At 39.4% G+C, this 25664-nt stretch overlaps 1 protein-coding gene across 1 annotated transcript in view; it reads left to right on the top strand.

Moving 5' to 3' along the window:
• The first annotated feature begins 3644 nt into the window (after positions 1-3644).
• Positions 3645-25664, top strand: part of LOC140245214 (3'-5' exoribonuclease HELZ2-like) — an 81150-nt gene continuing 59130 nt past the window's right edge. Inside the window, exons 1-10 of the mRNA XM_072324802.1 lie at positions 3645-3700; positions 14991-15027; positions 16201-16404; positions 16906-16942; positions 17900-18054; positions 20047-20304; positions 20819-20984; positions 22809-22861; positions 24009-24060; positions 25074-25437. Of these exons, the coding sequence (XP_072180903.1) occupies positions 3645-3700; positions 14991-15027; positions 16201-16404; positions 16906-16942; positions 17900-18054; positions 20047-20304; positions 20819-20984; positions 22809-22861; positions 24009-24060; positions 25074-25437 (1382 nt within the window). The remainder of the gene's footprint in view (positions 3701-14990; positions 15028-16200; positions 16405-16905; positions 16943-17899; positions 18055-20046; positions 20305-20818; positions 20985-22808; positions 22862-24008; positions 24061-25073; positions 25438-25664) is intronic.

Below are 25664 nucleotides of genomic sequence, written 5' to 3'. Positions count from 1 at the left end.
TAAAAGTATTTATTTGAAGAATCTTCTCACCCCCCTTCAAACGCACTTACCACAATGACGATCAAACTCATCGTCAAACCATGTTTGTACAGAATCTTCGGGATGTCAGCAAGGGTGAGTCGTTGATGGACATCCCTCGAGTGAGTGACAGACAGACGGACAAATACACACACACACACACACACACACACACACACAAACACACACACATACACATACTGTTGCAACTGTGCAAGCAAAATGTGTTTACATGACGTACACTCGGTGGTGTACGTTTATAACGCAGGGGAACAGGGAATTTCCCACCTCATACATATTCAATAAGGCTTCGGCAGTCAGCGCGCCAGCTCATGAATAATTAATATCTGTGACCTTTGGTGAAACTACTTCCCGCAGAGCATTCTCGCCTCAAAAGTGCCTACCGTTTTCGATTGCTGAAGCTAGCTAGCATGGAAAACAGTACGGTACGTGCCGTAAATGACGGTCCGCGCAGACAGCATGCAGTCATGTCATTGTGCGTGGTACAGTACGTGCATGCGTCGCTTACGTTCTGTATACGTACCGGTACTGTACTAGAAAACCGTCTCATGAACAACGGTGGTCGCAAAGCAAGGCGAATACTGAGATAAGCCAGGCAATAATTTGATATGAAAAAAAAAAAAGATGGCCAAAGAATGCAAACTCTCCCATGTGAGCTGCTGAAGCACACGCTATTTTCCAATTGTGGTTCGGACTACTGGACTGAAAATGGCAGCGCTTGAGTAAAACCTTGGGCTGTTACGTGCTAAAAAAATATATGTTGATAAACGTTGGAATACACAGTCTGTAGTGTAAGAATCTTCAGAAGAAGAAGAAACCCCCGCTGAAATTGTATAGAATATCAGGGCCCTGTTGCATAAAACCCTTACCGCTGGACTTACCGCTCCTTTCTAGCGGTAAGTCTTGAAATTAGCGGTAAATTTTATAATCCTTGATGCTGATTGGCTGTGACGCCTAATTTTGACGGTAGTTACCATTGAAATTTAACGGTAAGTTTTTTGCAACGGGCCCCTGGAAAGAGCGACAATGCTTTGCCTTCAGTTCCTCTTACGATCGTGTACGTGTGCGCGCGTGCGCGTGTATGTGATGTGATAGCGCATAGCTCAGATTCTGTGTGCTCGATTTTAACCCGGACCCCATGCTATCTAGTTCATCCGATCATATCGGCGCGCAACATGTGTCAGTGTGTTAAAAAATTATTAAACATCAAAAGACGTCTTGAACAGCTAACTTGTTAGCCAGCACTGCGAGGACTTCACATCTGCCTTGATTTCTTCATATTAGGAACGCCCCAAGTTTTTTTTAGGTTGGAAGTTGAGGAGTGTTGACAACAAACTGCCCAACAAGCTGTCCCGGCCCCGATCTACTCCGATGAGGGTTTCCAGCCAGCATACAGCTACGTCGTAGTCGCTGATCTGTGACGGGGAAGTCAGTCAAGTTTACAGCAGTGACATCTCCTCAATCTCAATGCTTCATTTCGGATACTTCTCCTTGTTTGTTAGCAGCATTTGGTGTATATGTTTCAGTGAATATTTAGGTAGGTGCTAATGCTATTATGCTGATAATTTAGTCACAGGATGTTTGACTCTTTGTAGATAGAGGACAAATACCATTGATTGCCAGCAACTGCATGCGTGTGCAGCAGACGGAGACGTAAGTTTAAAGCACCACGCGACTTTGTTAGCCTGGCCTGGGGCGCTCCTTCCTACTTCGGGCTGGTCGCATGCCGTATACGGTATAGCGACACCCTTTATAAGATGGGCAGCCAGCTTGCAATCACCTCAAGATATTACAAATAGGTTTACAACCTGAATTAAGTTTTTCTACATTTTCTGTTTTAGATGAAATTATGGTTTCTTCCTCTTGTTAAGTCTAGTTCTGGTTCAGCCTGCCTCCTTCATTTTGGCTTCAATCTTGAATGGTTTGAATGAAGATTCTTGGCACTTGCAAACTTTGTTGGATGTGTGTGTGTGTGTGTGTGTGGGTGTGTGTGTGTGAAAAAGAAATGGTGCAGAGTAGGTCACGATTTCTTATAGACAAAGATCAAACGTCACATGATTACTCTACATGGTGTGAGTAAAAACAGGGCCTGGGTTAGGAAATTTATACAGTGATGGTGGAGTTTGAATCATTGTGAGTCTGAACTCCATATTCTTCTACATTGTTGGAGGGAAGACCATTAAAGCTCTTACAGCATGGATTGCACCCTGGACGTGTTTTTGTACCTGTTCCATGTGAATCTGGCTGCTCATTTTTGGAACAGTTCTATTCTAGTTGGTGGATGCTCTTGTACGTGGAAGGGCCCCACACTGCAGCTCCATATTCCACAAGATGATGGACAAGAGTTTTGTATGTCATTGGATTCAGTTCTGGGGAGTTGATGCACAGGTTGTGTCGGAGGAAGGTAAGAGTATTGTTGGCATTTTGGCAACTTATGCTGTTGATGTGCTGGTACCATTTCAGGTCAGGTGTTAAATTGTGATCCCAAAATATTTTGAGTTTACAGCACTGAGGAAACCGCATTTCAGGATGTACTGGTACTGTATCTTGTTCCTTTTCCTGGAGATTGTTATCACATGACATTTTGGGGGAGTTCAGTTCCATCATCCATGTTGGAGCCCATTCCCCCAACTTGGTGAGGTCATCCTTGAGCAGTTGAGTTGTTGAGCTTTTTGTTGTTGTTGTTGTTGTTGTTGTTGTTGTTGTTGTTGTTGTTGTTGTTGTTGTTGTTCATTTTACTGAGTGTTTTAATGCATTCTCTTCTTGAGAAGACATGCACTTTTGATTTCATCAAGGCTTGACAAGGATCGTAATTCCAGACAGGAAACTACTGTCATTAATGAGAATATTCTTCAAAACTACCAAGGAGTAAGGAGTACTGTGATCACCAAAACGAATATTTGACTCAAGCAGGTCATAATTTCTTACAAGCCTTGGCTAGTATAGAGGTATTCATACACAGCATACAGTAAGTGTAGCCTTTTTTACTTGTACTTTGTATTCTGTCTGCACTCTGCAGGACACTCGCAGGTGTTCCACTACGAGCCAGAATGATGGATTCTGTCAAGTACCAGTGTAGAAGTGTAGCACAATATGCATGCTTCCATTCACGTTCATGTTTCATGGACCAACTATTTGTGGTGTTTGATGACTTTTTACACTTTTAATTTTATTTTCTTTAATCTCTTTTTTCCAAACTGAGCAGGCTATGCCAGCACAGCCTGAATGAAATGAGATAATGATAGTTTTTGTTTGCTGTCGAGCAGTTCCTCTTTAGGCATTTTATTTCATACTGAACGAATTTAACAAATAGAACAGGAGAGTAATTACGACAAAAATTCCCCGGGGAGGTAAATTTGACTTCAGTCATAGTTCAAAGGGGAAATTATATTTCCACATCCATAGCATTATGCCAGCACTGAAATTTGGAAGTAAGATATTCATTTGTAATCTTGCTCTTCCTTTCTTGTTGTCTCTGATGTTCTGTTTCAGATTTTAAAGAAGACAGCTGATGTGAAGACAAGAGATAGAGAGTATTCACAATTTAGTTTGCAACTAGTCGTGAGGGGGGAAGGTTCCCTCCCCCTCCCCATCCTGCATTCAAGATGACGGACAGATTTCAACGTCAGGTCAGGGTGGCGCAGAAGATGGAATTTATTGCGTAAGTATTTTTCACGACGTGAAATTCATTTGTCAAACTGGTATTTTACAGTAATAATCAAACAAAGAAGCAAACTGGTCTTGCCTAAAATGGAGCATTGTATGCGGGTGCATGTGAGATACCACACATTCGCCGGAGGAGGGATTCAACCCTGTGAAATGATAACGGTAAGATAATTGACAAAGTTTGGAAAGTTTTCACCATTTTAATGCTGGTAAGAAATCAAACATGATACATTGCAAGCATATTGTTCAAACAATTTTGGTCACATGGCCATTATGTTGCTAACATTTTATTTGTTGCTTTTTGTCTTTTATTTTTGTGAGTGTAATTAACTAAAATGTCACCACATTCTAAAGGTCTGGGCTGCAAAGCCAGAAATAGTATGCCACTTTTCATCCTGTTAGAGGAAGGATGCAGACTACATTGTGTCAACAAAAGTAGAGAAAAAGCCAAACAAAACCTATTTGGGGTTCTAAGTTTGGATTCAATAAATGATATATATCCTGTCTTGGTGATGTCATGGCTCACAGTGATTGTTTTTCACCACTACAGTCTAGGATTGTTTCCATGTTCAGTGACTTATCTGACCTTCATACATCAAACTTTTTAAGTACCTATGTCACATTTTTACTCAAACTGAGGGAAGCAGTTAATTCCATGCTAGTAATGAAAATCAAATTCCAGGAAAAGGTGGTGTAGGGATTACCAACCCTGTATGTGCTCAGAGGCTTAACCTTATTTGCCAGGTTTTTTTTCCATCAGCATGAATTCATTAATCCCTCCAAACTTGACCTTGTGGTATTTGTAAAGTTAGCAAACCCACTCAGGTGTAGCAATGTGCCTCTGTCTGAAAGGAGGGCCACTGGGACACATTGGGGATTAATGGGATTAGGTAATCTCTGTTAATTGACAATTAGTTTTCAGACACCTGTGTCAGTAGGCAAAGAAATTGCTTCAGAAAGCGTGAGAATCAATGAACAAAGCACAGTGGAGTCCCAAAGCAAAGGTTGTCAATAAACATTCAAGAGAGTTTGCATTTGTTGGCTCAGTGTTACTGGGTTTAGAAGAGGATTTGTTGTGCTTGCTAATACACAGTGTAGATAAAGGATTAACCTGTTGAGGACGGTTTGATTTTGCTACAACACGCATTTCCCATAGACACCTGCCCGAGTATACTCGGGACTCTTCCTCAACGGGCTAATAGTGATGCCCGAGACTAATTTTCTTGAAACTCAAAGTGTAGAAAATTCCCATTCCTGCAGATTTTTGTGTACATGTTTGCTTTGTTTTGGGTAGGCATGTTTACCGAAAGCCTGAAGTGAGGCTTGTCCAGTTCAGTTCAAGGTGATACAGTGTGCATTTAAAGGGAAGGTAAACCCAAAGAGCAATGTGGATTGAGTGAAAGCAGCAACATTAGTAGAACACATCAGTGAAAGTTTGAGAAAAATCGGACAATCGATGCAAAAGTTATGAATTTTCAAAGTTTTGGTGTTGGAACCGCTGGATGAGGAGACTACTAGAGGATATGACGTATGAGTGGACAACAATACAAAGAAAATATAAAGGATATTCAACAAAAATTCACTTTTCTAGAATTATGAAAGAGCAGTGGACCAACCGCTTTCAGAAAGCAGGGGGAATAATTGCTACCCTTAACATATGTCAATATCAAGTTGATGGAATTTGTAATTTTCATGAAAAATGGATTTTTGTAGTATTTTCTTTATATTTTCTTGATATTGTAGTCCACTCATACGTCATAACCTCTAGTAGTCTCCTCGTCCAGCGGTTCCAACACCAACACTTTAAAAATTCATAACTTTTGCATCGATTGTCCGATTTTCTTCAAACTTTCACTTATGTGTTCTACTAATGTTGCTGCTTTCACTCAATCCACATTGTTCTTGGGGTTTATCTTCCCTTTAATGGCATCTCAGATGCTACTCTGTGTACACCCATGTGCAGACATTTTCATGTCTTGACGTATCCCCACCAGTGTTATCACTTTCCCCACCAGATTGGGGGGGGGGGGGGGGGCAGAGTTTAGGAGTTTGCTTGGATGGTACCCCAAAGCAGATGACTTTGACAAAAGTTTGTGATGACGATGTTCAGATCAGCCTTGAACATCCCTGATTGTGAAATACAGAGAGATGACCCGTGTGTTTGTAATTGTTATTCGTTAAGTCAAGGGCAGTGTGACAGCACGCTGTAACTGTCATTTTGTGTGGGTTGAATGTCAGGAATTGGATCCAGCCAGTGTCAGGCTGGCAGTGGCTAAACATTTCCAGGAAGGAAGGAAGGACCAGAAAGACACTTAATTGGGGAATTCAAATTCATGAAATTCTCCTGGCGAGTTGTTTTTATTGCAATAGATTAACAAATTGCTCTATACATCAACTTCAATTCATAAGAACTGAATTGATCAGTGATTTAGTAGAAGCCATGATAATAGAAATTATGGCTGTACATACTCGAGCACGACTTGAACCTACAACCTCCTGATCTCCGGACAGGCGTCTTCTCCACTAGGCCACTTACCTTCCACCCGACAGCCAGTGCTGCTAGTTCTAATCCTTTACCCCCGCCACACGTAGTGTGAAGGGGGTAGGAATCACCGTGACGTTGGTTGGGCAGTCGGGCGGTCGGTTGGTCGGTCTGTTGCAAAATCTTGCATCGCGAACTCCTCGTACAGTTTTGAAGCAATTTAAATGAAACAGGGTAAATGATGATATTGAGGTATAGATGTGCAAGACGTGATTTTTGTGTTTGTCGGACAGTGCGTTGCCATGAAACCATAATTTTACCAAAACCTTGTGAATTGAATAACTTCCATAGTATTTAAGCAATCAATTTCAAAATTGGTATCTATGATGATCTATAGGTGTAGTTATAATGCAAGACACTCTTTGTGTTTGTACTTGACAAAGCGTTGCCATGGTAAATGCATGTTTTCTTCGAAATCTTGTGGAGTGAACAACTTCCACAGTTTTGAAGCAATTTAAATCAAATTTGGTAGGCATGGCCTTGAGGCATAGATGTGGAACACATAATTTTTGTGTTTGTCGGACAAAGCATTGCCATGGTAACCATAATTTTACCAAAACTTTGTGGATTGAATAACTTCCACATCATTCAAGCAATTAAGGTCAAATTTTGTATGTATGATGATTGGGAGGTGTAGTTATGCAAGACACCAATGTGTTAGTATAAGAAAAATGTGTTGCCATGGTAACCACTCATTTTTGTATCAAATTGAACCATTTAATCTATGAAGGTGAAATTTGGTGTGTATGATGCTCTTCAAGTGTAGTTTTGCAATATGTCCTTTGTATTTGTATCGGACAATGCGTTGCCATGGTAACCGCATTTTTTTTTTTTTTTTAATCCTGTGGAGTGAACTTCTTCCACATTTTTCAAGCAATTGAAACCAAATTTGGTAGGCATTATGGCCCTGAGGTATAGATGTGGAACACATAATTTTTGTGTTTGTCACACAAACCGTTGCCATGGTAACCACAATTTTACCAAAACCTTGCAAATCGAATAACTTTTCCATCATTCAAGCAATTAAAGTCAAATTTAGTATGTATCATGATCTAGAAGTGTAGTTTTGCAAGACACCAATGTGTTAGTTTAAGGAAAATGTGTTGCCATGGTAACCACTCATTTTTGTATCAAAATAAACCATTCAAGCTATGAAGGTCAAGTTTTTGTGTATGATGGTCTTTAAGTGTAGTGATGCTGGGGGAAAGCATGTTTCCATTTGCTGTAAGTTTTATACTCAGTGTCAACTCTGTAATTGTACAGTAAATTAAAATTATTCTGTTTCCAATTCGAACGTCATTGCCCTCATGACATCACATACTACATTTAAAGCAACACTAGGGGCGGGGGTATTGTATTAATCACCTTCAATGATAATTCTAGTTTGCAGTAGGTATTGCCCCTTGTAGTTTGCAGCAGGTACTGGTATTGTAATGTTTATTACAACCATGGTTTGGTGGTACACTATTAAACTATTCATCATTTTGATAAAAACTGGTGCAAATGATAGTTGAGTAACTGTAAAAGAGGAAATTTTCAAGGAATTTATCCGACCAGAAACAAATGCGAAATTAACAGCATGCAAATATTTCTGCTTGTTGTACTGTATGATCCACTGGTTAAAGTCTTGTTTTGTGGAATCAAAACACAGTTGTGAAGAGATTTATCCCAATATAAAACAAAATCCTGCCAAGCAAAGAAAAATTACGTGTACGAAAATATCCACTTTTACAGTACGCTTTTATATGAAATGATATGAAATTGAGTGTAAGTGTGTCATGAGTTTGTACAGTGTATAATTGTGTGCGTGCCTGATAGCGTCAGTTCTGGCTTTCACCACATTTTTTGTAGAATTCATACCAGCATTCATGCACCAGCATGCATGTTTTGAATTGCTGTGGTGGAGAAAGTACTATACTTTTGAAGAATTAGAATACCATAATTGGACTAGAAGATTAAAGAGAAAAATATTATTTAAAGAGGTGAATGTCTTGTGTTAGACATACAGTCAATCTTTCCTAAGTCGAATCTATTTGGACTGAAGAAATAGCTCCGACTTAAATTAGCAAATTTGACTTATGAGGGATTAAAATCAATAGAGCATGAAGAGAAGAGGACCTTAAAAGACCTTTGATTTTGACTATTATTCGACTTATCTGAGGTCAACTTAAGCAAGGTTGGCTGTACTATACTTCTAACAAATTCATAATTGGAGTAGAAGATTAAAAAGAAAAAAGAGGTAAATGTCTTGTGTTAGGGGTACCATGGGATTCAGCAATAATGATATTCAATCACAGTTACAATCCATGAATGTTGAGATGTTGGTAGGACACATCCTTAAAGGACAAGTTCACCTTCATTAACATAAGGATTGAGAGAATGTAGCAACCTGTAGAACACATTGATCATTGAAAGTTTGAGGAAAATCGGACAATCTGTTCAAAAGTGATGAATTTTTTATGTTTTTGTGCAGTCACAGCTGGATGAGAAGACTACTGCAGTGTATGATGTCACATGCGTACAACAATATAAGGAAAATACATGTACATGTATAAAGAGATTTTCACAAAATGTCATCTTTTGAAAAAAGTACACATTCCCTTGACTCGTTACTGACATACATGTTATGGGTAATATTATTCCCATTGCCTTTAGAAAGAGGCAAGTCAAGTGCTCTTTTATTATGCGAAAAAAGTGAAAATATGTTGAATTTTCTTTACATTTTCTTTATACTGTTGTACTCATATGACATCACGAGCCTTAGCAGTCTCCTCATCCAGCGGTTCCAACACAAAATTTTTTTTAATTCATAACTTTTGCATCGATTGTCCAATTTTCCTCAAACTTTCACTCATGTATTCTACTAATATTGCTGCATTCTCTCAATCCTTAAATGTGTATGAAGGTGAACTTGTCCTTTAAGGAACATTACCATCAGTCATGGCTGTGCTTGTGCAGCTCATTGTATTCTTCCGATCGAGCCAGATTTCAAAGCAGATGCATGTATTGTATACTGTATAATATAAAGGTCAAAGGTCACGATGTGGGAATCCCAATTCTGCAGCACTTAATGCATCAAGCCCATGAGATGTGTTAATGTCATGCCAGAATAATCATCAGGTAGTTCCTCCCCCACCCCCTTATTGGTAGCTTGTGGTTGGTAAATTAAAGGTTAATTTAAATTATTACCAGATGCCTATCATTTTGTTTTTAATTCAAATACATACAGTAAGTTATTTAGGGACTCACAAATTAATTTCAGCTCTATTAAATATCCTCCCGGCAATTTAGAATGAAAATTTGCAAGTAAGCATAATTTGCACTTTTATATTTTATTTTGTTTGATTTACTTTTTTTTTTTTTTTTGGTGGGGGGAATGGGGAGGTGAAAACGTGGCATTTCCTTCCAGCGTCCATTCTTTAGTTTCTGACTGCAGACTTGCGTCCAGTTGTACACTGTAGATGATTTCAGGTCTTTGTTACACTGCTCCATTGATGTTGAGAGTGCTCACCAAAGAACTTTGTAATTATAGCATGAGTCGTGTGATGTTTGAAACACATTACAATCACATGACTTTCTTTTAATGGTACAGTAGAACAGTTCTCTCAGAACATTGGTTTCAACCAGATTTCAAGTTAGGATCCATGTACAATGCCCTTATAAACATGATGTGGGTTGTACTTGAATTAACCCAAGAGCATGGTTGATGCTGTAGTAATCTAAAATAGTGTATCAATACAGAATGTTATTTTTGCACCAAATGTGTTGTACTCTTGTGGCTGCCGTGTTTGCCCATTTGGTGTGTTGAACATGCACCGACTAGACATCAGTACAGTAGGGTACTGTAAAACGAGAAATGTTCGCGTGCATTTTAATTTCGCGAATTTCGCGAGCGCCAAGATTCGCGAAATTAAAATGCACGCGAAATTTCTTATCTACATTATATGCATTGAACGCAAGAGGCAATTCGCGAAAATTTCTTGCCGCGAAAAAGGCCGTCGGCTCCAATTCGCGAAAATTTCGTGCCGCGAATATTTCATGTTTTACAGTATATTGAACGGAATTGTGCTACCAACAAGCTAGCGTCTATAATGTACGGCTTGATGCAATGTGCAGAGTGTCAGGCCACACTGAATGTGTGTGTGTGTGTACTTTAAAAGTGGAATTTTCTTGTGAGTAATCTTTTGCACGGCCCACCTGAAGATAAATTTTGCATTCTTTTTTCTTTTTTTTTTCTTCTTTTTTTTTTTTTGGGGGGGGGGACTATCATAAAATCTTCATGGGCACTTCAAAGAGCTTGCTGCTATTATGGAGGTTAAGGATTGTGGTAGCATTTACTGTGTAAAAAGGTTACTGGTCATTATTACAGTTAGCAAATTTTTTCTCGCTATTACAGGACTAGAAAATGTGAAGAAAATTACATAATAAACAGTATAACATACAAGGTATTATGGGTAAATTTGTACGTACAGTATAGGTAGTCCCTAAAGTATGTTTTATAAGAGAAAAATATGGTGCCTGGGTAGGATATTGCCATATAGAATTAAATACAGTTCTTTCTTCTTGGGTCTTCTTTGTCACTCCACTGTGTCTAGACATTAATATTTACCTTACAGACTCATAATTTTTATCCATTGTCCCACACGATAGTGAGTAGAGCATGTTGCACAAAAACAACTTGCCTTTGTAGTAGGCATAATAATAATGAAGACAGCATGCAGTATTCAAGTCACGCTACAAGTGTTGCTACATTGTACACATCACATGTATGTAATGTAGGTCAGGTTCATAGACATGATGTGTTTTGCCTGATACAATGTTCGGGAATACATTCTGTGTTCTTCCGTGTATGTGTGCATTGGCGCCAAAGTACAGAGTACACTGTCCTCCCGCCCGTTATGCTCGGTGCATGTACATGTACATAATATGTATTGCCATCTATGTTGTACCTGGTAAGCTGTAACATTACCCATACTTTAACGCGGAACTGCTGTTTCTCTACAGTATGTTTCTTTCATTTCCCCTCCTTCTCTCCCTTTCTCCTTCCCTCTCTCCCTCTCTCTCTCTCTCTCTCTCTCTATTGATCTGTTTGGCTGTGTCTGTGTAATGCTGTCTGTCTGTTTCTCTGTCTGTGTCTCTCCATTCATCTGACCCTTTCTCTGTCTTCCTCCTTTTCTGTCCATCTGTGTGTGTCTTTCTGATTTGTCTGTCTGTCTGTTTATCCCTTTTCTTTTTTTATACCCCCGCCAAACGAAGTTTGAAGGGGGTATATAGGAATCAGCGGACGGTCGGGCGGTCGGGCGGTCGGTCGGTCGGTCGGGCGGTCGGTCAGCGGTTGGTCCGTTGCAAATCTTGCGTCGCGAACTACTTCCTCAGTTTTCAACCGATTCCCATAAAACTTGGCACAGATGTGTGCCTTGGGTGGTAGATGTGCAAGACATATTTTTTGACAGTACCCAAAAGTACGTTGCCATGGTAACGGCATATTATGGGCAAAAATGGGTACAAATCTTGCGTCGCGAACTCCTCCCACAGTTTTTGATCAATTTTTATGAAATTAGGTACAGATGTTCATCTGAATATGTTAATGTGCAAGACACATATTTCCGCAGTGGCAAAAAGTGTGTTGCCATGGTAACGGCATGTTATTGGTAAAATATAGGGTAAAATGCTTCATGGCAAAACTGCTTCATCAGTGTTCTTCCAATTCTCATGGAATTCATATTGAATGTTTGTCTTAGGATGTAGGTCAGCATGACACATTTCTTGACAGTGACAAAAAGTATGTTGCCATGGTAACAGCTCACATATTATGAGCCAAAATGATGGAAAATTTTGTGTTGCAAACTACTTCCTCAGTTTTTGCCCAATTTCCATGAAACTTGGTACAGATGTGTGTCTTTGGTTGTAGATGTGCAAGACGCATTTTTCGACAGTACCCGAAAGTACGTTGCCATGGTAACGGCATATTAATGGCAGAAGATCAAGGAAAGATCTTGCGGATTGAAAACTACTTCCTCAGTTTTTTGACCAAAGCTTATGAAATGTTGTTTGGCGGGGGTATAACCAGTCGCTGTAGCGACATTTCTAGTTGTTTCTGATTCTGTCTATTTGTCTATCCCTCCCCCTTCTTATATCTTTCTCTGTAATTCTTTCTGCATTGAAGCTGTTCTTCTTGTGTCTATCTCTCTGATTTTTGTATGATTTTCTCTTATTCTGTCTATCTGAAGTCCAAAGTACTCTGTTATGATGATTCTGGGACCTAAACATATATGTACTTCATTTCCTTAAAATTTCTTATGGGCTGTTTTGGTTTAGCCAAGAACCTCCTGTGTTTTCCAGAGGGGTAATGCTATGTATGATCTCTCTTTCTCTTTTTGAATATCAGATTAAAGCCTGAAGTTTGGACATAGGGAAGTCAAAGTAGCGTTTTGCAACTTTTGTAGACCCATTGATCTTCGGTCAAATTTGTCTTTCCTTTCATTTTATGTCCAATTGAAATGAGGCTTGTGGAAGGATGAACTAAAATCCTGCAAGAACTTTCTTAAATTGTACTGATAACAAGAACATGCTTAATGTGCTTGCCAAGTTTCGGTGTGATTGGATGATTCATTCATGTAGTTGCTTTACAGTGTTTGATCTCTTCTTTGTGTTGGCATAAAAACAGAAATTTACTACAACGTATGTGATGTAAACATGTTTGGACTTGCTTGCAGGATATTGCAAACCAATGATGTGTGCACCATAATTTTCTTCCACATTAATGCAGTCGACACAGCTTTATTAGAAGGTCAAGAGAGTATTAGGACTTTGTCATGACTAGTAGGAGGTTGGAAATTAAGTTGAATCTGTACCATGCAAAAATACTATAACATACAAAGCCAATACCTAGATGTCTTTGCATCACACAGTAAATTGCCTGCCCTTTGTCTATTCATACCCAGACTGAGCATGATGAACTTTTATATTACTTTTCATGAACAAATTTTGAGAGTACCAGAGCCCTACATTCAAAAGAGATATTTTCAGATAGGGTATTTAAGTTACCCTTCCCCCTCAAAAAATATTTGTAACATTTTCTCTTTTTTTTACCCACAATTAAGAGAAAGTACATCGTAATTTATGATTTTCTGTGTCACGAAACTTTGTATTTGAATGATTGATTTTGATTTATGTTTAACGTGTGAGTGTCAACTAAAGGGAGCAATAAATGCTTGTAAGCAAGTAACCACAGGACCAATGGCTTCTAGTCCCCTTCTAATACCCCTTTTATACTGGGCACGATTTTTAGCTCGCTTCTGGGCTTGGGCCAAGTCGTTTTATACTGCCATTCTTGACCACCCAAGGTTACGTGCAAGACCAGACCTACATGTATCGCCCCCCCCCCCCCCCATCAGCCTGCTGTCCTTCCTATGAGCGCAAAAATTCAATGACAGTTTTCATGCTTCCTTACGAGTACGAATTCAGTTCCGTTGGTAAACGTTACTTGCGAAATTCAACCAGTCATTGGCATGTATGTGTACGTATTAGGCCGGTGTACATTTTGTTTTTGTCGAGCCCACCGGAGGTGAGGGGAGACTATTAAAGGGATCGCCTGCGGCGTCCGGCGTCCGTCCGTCCGTCCGTCGTCTGTCCGTAACGCTACAAAAACTTCAATAACTCTTTACTCTGGGCTTCAATTGCAATCAAACTTTGAGGGAAGAGGGGTCATACAAAGTTTCACATTTTACCATATATCAAGGTCACCTCAAGGTCAAAGCTCACAGGCAGGGGTCAATGAACTTTAGGGCCCAATGTTAAGTTTTTATGGCGCGTTTTCTATTATGGGCCATAACTTTTGATACATAGGTCCTTTTGTGACTAAACTTGGATGGTAGATGTCCCTTGGGGAGTGGATGATCACCACAAGGTCAAAGGTCACAAGCTTTTGGCAACGAACTTTTAGAGCCCAATGATAAGTTTTTATGGTGCGTTTCTATTATGGGTGTTAACTTTTGATCCATAACTCCATTTGTGACTAAACTTGGATGGTAGATGTCCCTTGGGGAATGGATTGTCACCACAAGGTCAGTGGTCACAAGCATGGGTCAACGAACTTTTAGAGCCCAATGTAAAGTTTTTATGGCGCATTTCTATTATGGATCATAACTTTTGATCCATACGTCTGTTTGTGACCAAACTTGGATGGTAGATGTCCCTTGGGGAGTGGATGGTCACCACAAGGTCAAAGGTCACAGGCAGGGGTCAACGAACTTTAAGGGCCCAATGTTAAGTTTTTATGGCATGTTTCTTTTTTGTCATGAGCAATGAGGATAAAGTACCTTGCCTAGGGGGTATAACTGCACCTGTCAGGGGGACATGAATCAGGGGCCTCTTCATTGACGGTCCATGGTCTCATCCAGTGAGCCTTGACAGCTCCTGCAATACGTTATTGTAAAGTTCCATAACTTAGCTTTTATTATTTTCCAATTTCAATATTAGATCCTGTTTCTTTGTTTACATGGCTTGTAATATTATGGATGTGACTATGTACTTCAGTGTTATTGATGATCAAAAGAACAGACAGACAGAAAGACAACAGGTCTTACCTCAATGAGCTGTGCAATTTTATTTCCTGTGAGATAATGCACACAAGGTATCTCAATTTGTTGTGCATGTAGTATTGTATGATATTAATGAGTGATACGATACGATGTTATCCCATGCAATGCAATATTTACTTCTGCTTTGTTCTCTCTTTCAGGTCGTCACCACCCTTCGTTTTGGCCACCATGCCTGAGGTAAAGATGAAATAATGTACTGTAGTAAAATACCTGCGCTCAACACAAACTACAATGTAGGCCTGTTGTGGCCCCTATTTATACTCTTTGAATCTGATATTTTGGTGCCCCCCCCCCCCCCCCCCAAAAAAAAAAAAAAAAAAAATGCAGTGGCCAAAATAAAAGGTGTATTTTGAATCATAAGTGCATGATCAGACCACAAGAAGATAGCTCTTTTGCAAATTTGGTGGCCCGACATCAATTTTTAGTGGCCTTGGGCCACTGCTGATGTCAATCCCTGCACATACACATTTTGTTAGCTTATATGTGTACTTCACTCTTCATGTGCTGCAGTGTAACCACCCTGTGTGCCACATTATTTTTCGACTGCAATGCATGAGCACTTTCTGAAAAACTGGTCTATTTCAAAGCCATGTATTTTTTTTTTTTTTGTATATAGTTCAGCTTGTATGCTAGAAATGAAGTACAGCAAAGTTGAAGAAAATTCCAAGCTTTGCTGTGATTGTTTATGTGTGGATAGATGTGAATTACTGTTTGAGAGTATGCTTTTGCATGGTGCAGCATATATTGATGGATTTGTGTTGACTTTTCTACAACATCTATAGGAATTAATCAATATTGTAGTGAGACAAACAATAGCTGATTGTGAACATAATCAAAGATTTGTGGTCAAGGTCAAGGATAAAATTCTGAAATTTCACTGAGGCCCAATAGTCATAAAGACATAAGAACTGGCAGTTGTATAGATTACATGATTACAGTATATATTAGAAGGTTAACCTGTTAAGGATGAGCTGATTTTGCTATAACACACATTTCCCATAGACACCTGCCCGAGTACACTCAGGACTAGTCTTCAATGGTATAATTAGCTACATTTAAAATTCAGACCGTTTTCATGATATATCAAAAGACCTACAGCTGGCTCGGTTATGATGGGCCAATTAAGTTTCTTGTCTCTAAAGGCAAGATTGGAGGTCAAATGTTGGGATGTATTTCTCAGGTTTTGGTTATGGAATACTGATGTGTGTCTGTTACCACCTTTTCATCATGCTTGGTGAAAATATTGAATTGTGAGGGGACATAGCCTCCAATTGACTCTTGCACAAAGACCTGTTGCTTACATATTTTGTTGATTGAAATTCTATCTTCCTCCCGTCTCCCGTGGAACAGCAATTCTTCCGCGGCATCGTCGATGACCTCCAGAAGCTGAGCTATGCATTCCTGGATGACAAGCTGTGGATGGAAGCTGGTGGTTTCCTCACTCAGGCCCTTGTCATGTACGACATCCTCTCGCAGTTCGGCTTTCGGAAGAGGGACGACAGCAAGAAAGAGGAAAACGTTCTCCTACTACGAGCGGCTTGTGGAATGAAACTGGTGGGTGATCCCAATGAAGCTTTTTAGAATTATGGAAATTAAAGCCACTGTTCATATTGGGAGCAGTGATTAAAAAACTGTTCGAGTTATCACATTTGATGCATAGTTACGTTGTATCATAAAACATCCAGTTAGCTTTGATTATACTGATTGACATTGTTACATTGGTTGTTTCTATCCCTAACTCACGTTTTAGGACTATTTTATAAAACTTTGAAAATTTAGAACTTTTGCATTGATTGTCCAATTTTCCTCAAGCTTTCACTGATGTGTTCTACTAATGTTGCTGCTTTCACTCAATCCACATTGCTCTTTGGGTTTTGGTTTGCTTTAATATTTGCCTCACAAGATGACAATGCAAAGTTAGTATTCCTTGTCACAAACCCGGCAACAGTGCCTCAGTTTGATGCATATATTTTCACTTCATAATCGTCTATATGTCATTGTTTCAAACCAGAAAAGTTTCCGAGATTAAACAACTGCCCTTTATTTCATTGACAGAGACATTTCGACATCGCCCTCAAAGATTCAAAACACGGTGAGTGACTCTATCAGTGTCACATTCTATCCTGTGCTGTGCTTGACACGTTGTTTGAACCTTGGCGTCTCCAGTGCCAACTATGGCGGATGTTATCGACCTTAGGGAATCTCCTGACAAAACTTATTAGATCGTGGGTGCATGCACCGAGAACAGTAGCAAAGCCTTGGTACTCTACAACTGTAGAAATCAGCCCACAGCTCAGAAATTAGGACAGTCAGTATATCTTTGTGCGTGAAACAGTAATGTTTTGAAACTTATGCCGGTTTCCTCCATGTTTCATTATCGAGGATATGTTGATCTTGTATACAGTGAAACTGGTGGGCCACCCAACATATGTTTCAGTGAGGGATGATTTTTTAATCGCACAAAATTGTAAGTGTTGTGTTTGCTGGCACAAAAGATAATTTTGCTAGTCAGTCTCATGGAAAATGTACTAAGCCTCCATGATGGGCTGTTATGAATTCCATTAGCCCTTCAGATAGTAGCACTCTGACTGCCATCACTGAATGAGAATTATTATCAGGTGGTGTGAAATTTTAAGGACTTGCATGCTGTTTAGTGGTAACAAGAGCATTGCCTCAAATTGTGTGAAAAAAACATGTGTATTTCTGTGCATACGTGTAAGTTTTTGGTTTTTGTTCATGTTGCATTTATATGTATAATTCAAGATGAAATGGTTAGGTTCATCAAATAAATGCTGCTGTCATAGTGCGGATTGGTTTGCTGTGAATGTTTACAGCTGTACCAGAGGAGTTGTCAGCTGGTGATTAAGTGGGACTTTGTGCAGTTAATAAATAGTTTAGGTAAATATGTATTACAATGTAGATAGTTACTTCACCCCTGAGTAGCAGCCAGTAATGTAGTGCTGTACTTTGTTGATACTGTTAAAGATAAAATGTACATTTACTAAATGATTAAATGAAATGTTTTAATCTCACATTTCCTGGTAAAAAGTGCTCAATGGAGACCCTGACAACCGGTACGCGGAAGAGATCCAAGTCCTGGCAGAGTGTGAAGGGGTTCTAACTCAACACAGGAATGGAGAGCCTCATCTCCGGGCCAGACTGGAAGGCTGCCGCAAGAAAATCACTCGCCTCTCAAACAAGCCAGTGAGTTTTGACTTCACTTGGTCTTTGTGACTTTGATTTACTTTTTGTCATGTTGGGATAGAGTGGTGATGAATTTGTGAGGACGCCATTTCCAGCTGATGCATGTATGTTGTTTTCTTGTAAGTTGTTAACTCTGAATGTTTCACAAATTGTGATCTAACTTCCTACCAAATCAATGGAAGGAAAAATGATTTTGATCAAAAAACATCTTGTAAGAGGAGCAGTTCCTTGAGGTTTTAATTCTCTAAAGACAAACAAGAAGTGCAGAACAATAGTTATTGTTTTGTTTAAATTCGCATCAGAAACTTTCTTCCCTTAATACTTTTTACCAGCCTGCCAGCTTAATTTTTCGAATTTTTATTTTCTGGAACAGACATCAGGTAGAATTTCATTGATATAAAATATAAAATTGATATAAAATAGTTCACTGTCATGCCTACTTAAAAGTACCTGAACTTGCTCATCAGAAGAAGAAAAAAAGAAAGAGAAGAAGCCGTAAACCCCATCATCATTGTCAGTATTAAAGCACACATACGATGTACAGAAAGGAGCCTGCTGGAAAGTATCAGAGCGTTTTTATGCCTCCGCCACGAAGTGGTGCTGGAGGCATGTGTATGTTTTCGGGTTGTCCGTCCGTACGTACGTCCGTCTGCATTCGTTTACGCGATAACTTGAGTAATATTGACTGGAATTTTACCAAGCTTGGTCCAAGTATAAAGTATGATGGGGCAATTATTTGATTAGATTTTGGGTGAAATCGGCTAAAGGTCAAAGGTCAAGGTCAAATCATGAAATTGTATCTGTTTACGCGATAACTCAAGATTGGATCAAGCAAATTTCACCAAACTTTGTCGAAGGATGATGTATGGTAGGACAATTACTTGATTAATTTTTGAGTGAAATCGGACAGAGGTCAAAGGTCAAAGATCAAGGTCAAATCCTAAAATTTATCTTTTTACGTGATGGCTCAAAACTGGATGAAGCAGCTTTCACCAAACTTGGTCCAAGGATGATGTATGATATGGCAATTAGTTGAATAGATTTTAGTGACATTGGCAAGAGGTCAAAGGTCAAAAGGTCAAGGTCAAATGCTAAAAATGTTGCTATTTCCCCATATCCATGCAATGCCCAAAGGTATTTTCTTGAAACTTAGTGTAGACATGTACTACTGCATAAAGATTCTCCAGAGAGAGTTTCATCTCATAAGGTCAAAGGTCAAAAGGTCAAAGATTAGGTGAAAATGTTACAATTTCACTTTTCTCACAAATGGTTCAATGTATCTTCATGGAACTTGGTACATACACATGTACTGACTGGCAGGGATTATCTAGGAAATTTAGGGGTCATGGGTCAATAGCCAGGGGTCAAAGGTCAAGGTCAACTCAAAATTTTACTATTTCCCTCATATACTAGTATATGCAATGCTTGCATTATTATTTTTAAAACTTAATATACATGTATTACCTAATGGAGATTCTCTTGGAAATTTCCTGCCAGAAGGTCAAAGGTCAAAGGTTAAGGGTCAAGGCCAGGTTTAAATGCAAAAAAAAAAATCTATTCTATACTGTAATTACACTCTTTCTTTATACCTTGAAAATTACTCAATGCATAAACTTATGAAAGGGTCAGTCAGAAGTCCAGTAAAAATCCTCAATTCCCCAAATACATGTACCTGCACTCTTTAATAGACAATTATAGCAAATGTAGTTCAAGGAAAGTGAACATTCAAGATATTTCTGACAAACCTGTCATTTCAATATTTTGCCAGTTATGTGAAACTGTTATCTCACATTGTGAAGACATTATACTATACACCTATTGGGAGAATCATGCATTATGGCGGAGGCATCAGTCGCCATAGTGACATTTCTAGTTTGTTTCTGCAGTGTTATATGCTACTGTTATCAGGTTAATTTGCTATTGCAACCATGTATTTGTTCCCCCCCCCCCACTCTCCCTCCCACCCTCCACTTTCCTCTTCCCCCAACACAGTTCCAGTGGGACAAGGCACACTTTGAAAGAGTCACCGCGCAAATCGATGAGATTCTGCCGCAGAACCAGCAGCAGCGGCAGAGCACCGGGCCGGCCAAACCACCCTCCTGGGCCAACATATGCAAGGAACCACAAGCAGCGAGGACGGCTTGGGGCCCCGCCTCGACAGCTTCCAAGACCCAGACAGGGGCCGATGAAAAGTGGCTCCCGAAGCAGGGCTTGCCAAAGCAGCCCAAACAGCAACCAGTCAAACAGGCGGTACGATAATGCTCACGATCATTTTCTCATTGTGGATGATTATGTCAATGGCAGTGGCTGTGCTGGCTGTTCAATTTGTGATTATGGTCGTAGTAATGATGATGATGATGACAGTTTGTCTGATGACGCTGATTTTGATTGCCATTGGGCGATGATGGAATAAATTTGGGAAGGGGGGGGGGGTATTTATGTCGCCCGTATCTCATAATTTCCCCTCAATTTTGCCAGTACTGTACACGTTGAACCATATCCACAATTACATTCTTATTGCACCTTGCCAATTGTGGTGAACAGATGAGATTATATTATGCACATGTATTTGAACAAGTTGTAATATTCCTAAAGCAAAAAAAAAAAAAGGCTTGCATGTTTTCACTTCCCTAAGAGTTCATTCGAGAACAAAGTTTTTGAAAGTCAATAATGCAGTAGCTTTTAGAAAGTTAAGTTTTCAAAAGTAGGAATTGACAGTATATCCGTCACATTGTCAGCACCATTTCTGCTTATCGTATTGCAGAAGACCAAGAAGAAGAAGTCCCGATCGAGGCGTCAGAATCGCCCCCGCAGGGAAGTGGAAGTCCAGATTGATGAGGATTCAGACGACGACGATGATGACGACGACGATGATGATGACGACGAGGATTCAGAGTTGGAGTCTGTTTCTTCAGACAGGCCAAACCAAAGTAAGAAGTCTGATATGGTATCACTTGATGTGTCCAAAGCACTGTACTACCCCCTCCCCCTGCACCTAGCCTTTACCAAAGGCTCTGTAGCTTATTACAGTGTTACAGGAACAAGCACAGCAGTGTCTTTATGTTAGATTAGTCAAACCCCCAGCCAGAGCCAAAACCCAGCAAGAGGAGATAATTCAGTTCAATTCCATATTCAATTCAGTTCAAATAGATTTTTATTTCCAATATCACAAAGTCTTTCAACTGCAACAATGACAACTAATCAATCAAATAAATGTACCACAAAACATGTAGACATAAATTTGATGGAAAAGAGAAAATGAGCAATTGCATGACCTTTATCAAACTATTCGTTCAAAATCATTGCATTATTGGAAAGAGAGGCCTACAGAAAAGACAAGTTAGGGGAGATATGAACCACTCGATATATTGGATTTACAAGGAAAAAAGGGTAAAATAACAGAAGGACACACAGGCACACAAACCAATTCCATCCAAATTTCTCAACTTCGGCCATTGAATTCCCGAACTTTGCACCCAGATATTAGTAGAAAAAATATCACAACCAATTACCTCAGGCAACCTTGTTTTGTTCTGATGGCTGATGGGAAACTTAGTGATGTCATAGGTCGAAGTGACTAATTTTATTCTATAAGAATGATGCTCTTAAGCTTTCTCCTGGCCATTAAAAATACTGAAAAGTCACAGATTTGGAAGACCCTTACACTGGCATGCTTAACTTTGGCTCTCTAACTCTACCTGTAGCTTATAAAACCTTATCCAAAGCTCCCTCCATTACCTTGTCCCAAGTTCTCTTGGCTATTAAAGGACAAGTTCACCTTCATAAACATAAGGATTGAAAGAATGCAACAATATTAGTAGAACATATCAGTGAAAGTTTGAGGAAAATTGGACAATCGATGCAAAAGTTATGAATTTTTAAAATTTTTGTGTTGGAACCGCTGGATGAGGAGACTACTACAGCTTGTGAGTCATATGCGTACAACTGTATAAAGAAAATGTAAAGAAAATTCAACATATTTTCATTTTTTTCTTATAATAAAAGAGCACTTGACCTGCCTCTTTCTAAAGGCAGGGGGAATAATATTACCCATAACATTTGTTGGTAACGAGTCCGGGGAATGTGTACTTTTTTCAAAAGATTAAAATTTGTGAAATTTTCTTTATATTTTCCTTATATTGTTGTACGCATGTGACATCTAAGTTTGCACTAGTCTTCTCATCCAGCGGTTACGGCACAAAAACTTCAAAAATTCATAACTTTTGAACCGATTGTCCGATTTTCCTCAAACTTTCAATGATGTGTTCTACTAATATTGCTACATTCTCTCAATCCTTATGTTTATGAAGGTGAACTTGTCCTTTAAAGATGAAAGTCACAAATCTGGAAGACCCTTACAAAGGCATGCTTAACTTTGTCTGTCTAGCTCTTGATTAGCTCATAAGACCTTGTCCTGAGTTTACCGGGCTAAGATAATCAAAAGTCACAAATCTGGAAGACCCTTACACTGGCATGCTTAAATCTAGCTCTCTAGTTCTAGCTCAGAAAACCTTGTCCCAAGCTCCCTTCGTTACCTGCTTCTTTGCATTAAAGTCACCTTTGCTCAAATCAGTCTTGTGTATTCTTGCTGTTGCTGGGAGAGGCAACCTCCTAGGGGACACTGAGACAAAGTTATGGACTACAGTACTGTGGATAACATCTTTATATAAAGTATGCTTACATGTTTTGTACATAAGTTAATCTACACAATAAAAGAAATATCCTATTTCTCTGTTAAATTTTGCCATCTTCAGACATCGCTGGATTGGACGACTTTGGTGTGACATTGCCCAAGGGTGAGGCACAGGTAAAGAACAATATCTGGTTCAGTATTTATTCAAGTTAAAGACGCCAACTAAGATTTGAATGTGAATCGACACTTTAGCTTGATGATGAAAGTGTGAATGAGTTCTGTGTATGCACATGTACATGTATGTACAATGTACAAAGACAGAAACTTGTGTTATCCAGAAACGCTTTATCCATGATGCCTTTTTTTTTCCAGGTGAGTTGAGTAGGGTCAAGTTGAGTTGAGTACTGCAGATTGAGTCGAGTACAATTGAGTTAAGTGGAGTTGAGGTAAGTTTAGATGAGTAGAGTGGAATTAGTTGAGTAGGGTTGGGTAGAGGTGAATAGAGTTGAGTTGATTTGAGTTGAGTAGAGTAAAGTTTATGTCCAGTTTTGTTTTGTTTTTTTGTCCCAAATGAATTGCACTATCAATGAAACTAATGTCAGGGATACAAATGAAATGCAAAGCTTTGAATGTCAATGTGATGAAATAACAGTCTGTAAGTTTCAGGAGCAAATTCTCTGTATTTTGTACAATTATAACCATATTCGAGTAATGAAAAGAAAATATAATGGAACCCAATTCAGTATCAAAGCTTGTTATAGATTAGATCCCAGCTTGTATTAGTTGGTGTTGGGCAGAAAGCTGAGTATTTGTTTGGATATCGTGTTCAATATGTGGGCTTCCATACAGAAGCTTGTTTGGATTCGCACCTCAATGAGTGCAATAAGTGGACTGTTGAGGGCAGGCTTGATATCTTTGACGGGTGAGATAGTATGTGACAGCGCTTTTCAAATTCCACCCTGTTGGGGAAAGTTTATGACTTCATAGCATGATTTCTACACTCTGGTATTTATATAGTTCTTGTATGTAAGGGATCTGAACTGTGAAAAACCCCAACAGAAATCATGTATATGACCAGGAAGCCCTTTCTCCAAGGGGATTGATTATGTGCACGCCACCCCACATCTTATTATTCTGTAATTATATATTTTTCACAAGTCAAGTCTATGACTCAAGAAATACTGTTTTGGCCTAGGCAGTACTCTTTGGTGTAGATCACATATCCAGCCGATGTACCATTACAAGTATTTTCTGTCTTTAGCACTTGCATCTAGTAAGTCTCTTTCTTTTGTTTCGCTTTGTTCACACTGGTATCGATCAGCCTCCCCATCTAAGCTTATACGATGACCTGGACCTCGGATACCAAACTCCTGGTAAGACACATTCGAGATTAGCCCTCTTGGTTGAACCCAGAGCTGCAAAGTCTCCCTGATTCTGCAGGAGTCTCCCTGAAAATGTCGAAATCTGTTCATGTCTGAATAAGAGAATATTAAAATCTCCCTGATCTGGGAATCATTTTCTCCCATTGAAATGCATGTAACACACAGACATCTCCGAGATTGCTTTGTGGAATCTCCCTGGTTTGGATGTGGGAATGTTGGCAGACCTGTGAACCGCATTCTGTTGGATTGGCAAGTTTCAACCTGTATGCCAAATCCTTTAGGAACTGTCAAGCTGTGTGGAAGTGAAAACCACTGGACATTTCAGGCGACAAACAGAACAGTAGATGTTGAACAGAAATGATCATCATCATAACCACCACCATCATCACCGTCATAACCATCATCACCGTCATAACCATCATCACCATCATCCTCCGCATCTTCATCATCACTGTTTGTTGCCAAACCCAATAATGAACATTGTATGGGTTGATTTTACGGTAGCCCCTAAGATATGTGTTTTGTGTTTGAAGAGCCAATTTCAGTTCTGGATATCTGGTGATAGATAGTTAGCAAAGTGGCTTTAATCCTGTTCAAGACTCCTTCCTGCTTGGTTCATTGGTTTATCAGAATCCCTTGTCGCATCATATTTTCATGTTAACCTGTTGAGGACGGTTTAATTTGCTACAACACACATTTCCCATAGACACCTGCCCAAGTATACTTGGGACTCGTCCTCAACGGGTTAAATGACATCAAAGAAATTGCTTACTAAATGATATTTTGACAACTGTTATTTTTGTCACAAAATATTTGTTGAAGAATACATGCAGATTCAATTTGATGAAATATATGCCAGGTAAGTGAGGGAGTCAGGAATAGTAAAAAAGAATAAAAAAAAAAACAGCATAAAAATCCATAAAAGATGATGTTTCAGTTCACCAGGGTCACTGATACTTTTCAAGAACTGGACTCTGATTGTGATTGTGCTGCTTCTCCTACAGGCAGGAAGAAGTCCAAGCAGCAAGAATCGGTACAGCCTGCCAAGGTCAAAGGTCACAGCCCAAGATCAGCACCCATGAGACCTGCATCCCCAGCACCTACCAGGCAACCAGCACCCGCTGCCACCAGAAGCCCAAAGTTGCCACCAGGGCCTTACAACGGTCCCAGGCCAGCAGTGGTCAATGGTGCTTTTCCAAAGACGTCGCCACCAAGAGTCCAGACTGCCCCACCGCCCGTCGTCAGAAATATGAACCCTCCCGTCATTTCAGACGAAACAAGAGCGTGGCTGGCTGGCTACGACTTCAAACTGGCCTGCCAAAAGTGCTTCTATCAAGTGCCGAATGAGTATGGGCTCTACTCCTTCAGGTAATCTTTCCTCTCTCACTCTGTTAGTACTGTATGAACTTAAATTTAGGTTACGGTTTTATTTCCTGCCCATCAGGAATCTCCTTTGAAGTGGGAAAATAATTAATACAGGAACTAATAAAACAAATATAGAAATATGTGCAAGCAATAACTAATAGAATGAATATGAAAATATATGCAAACAATAATGTGCAAAGATAATATTTCTTTGCAAAAAAAAAAGAAAA

The sequence above is a fragment of the Diadema setosum genome, chromosome 22, assembly GCF_964275005.1.
Source record: "Diadema setosum chromosome 22, eeDiaSeto1, whole genome shotgun sequence".
Taxonomy (NCBI): domain Eukaryota; kingdom Metazoa; phylum Echinodermata; class Echinoidea; order Diadematoida; family Diadematidae; genus Diadema; species Diadema setosum.
The sequence above is the reverse complement of the archived record's forward strand: the minus strand, read 5'-3'. Positions and strand labels throughout refer to the sequence as shown.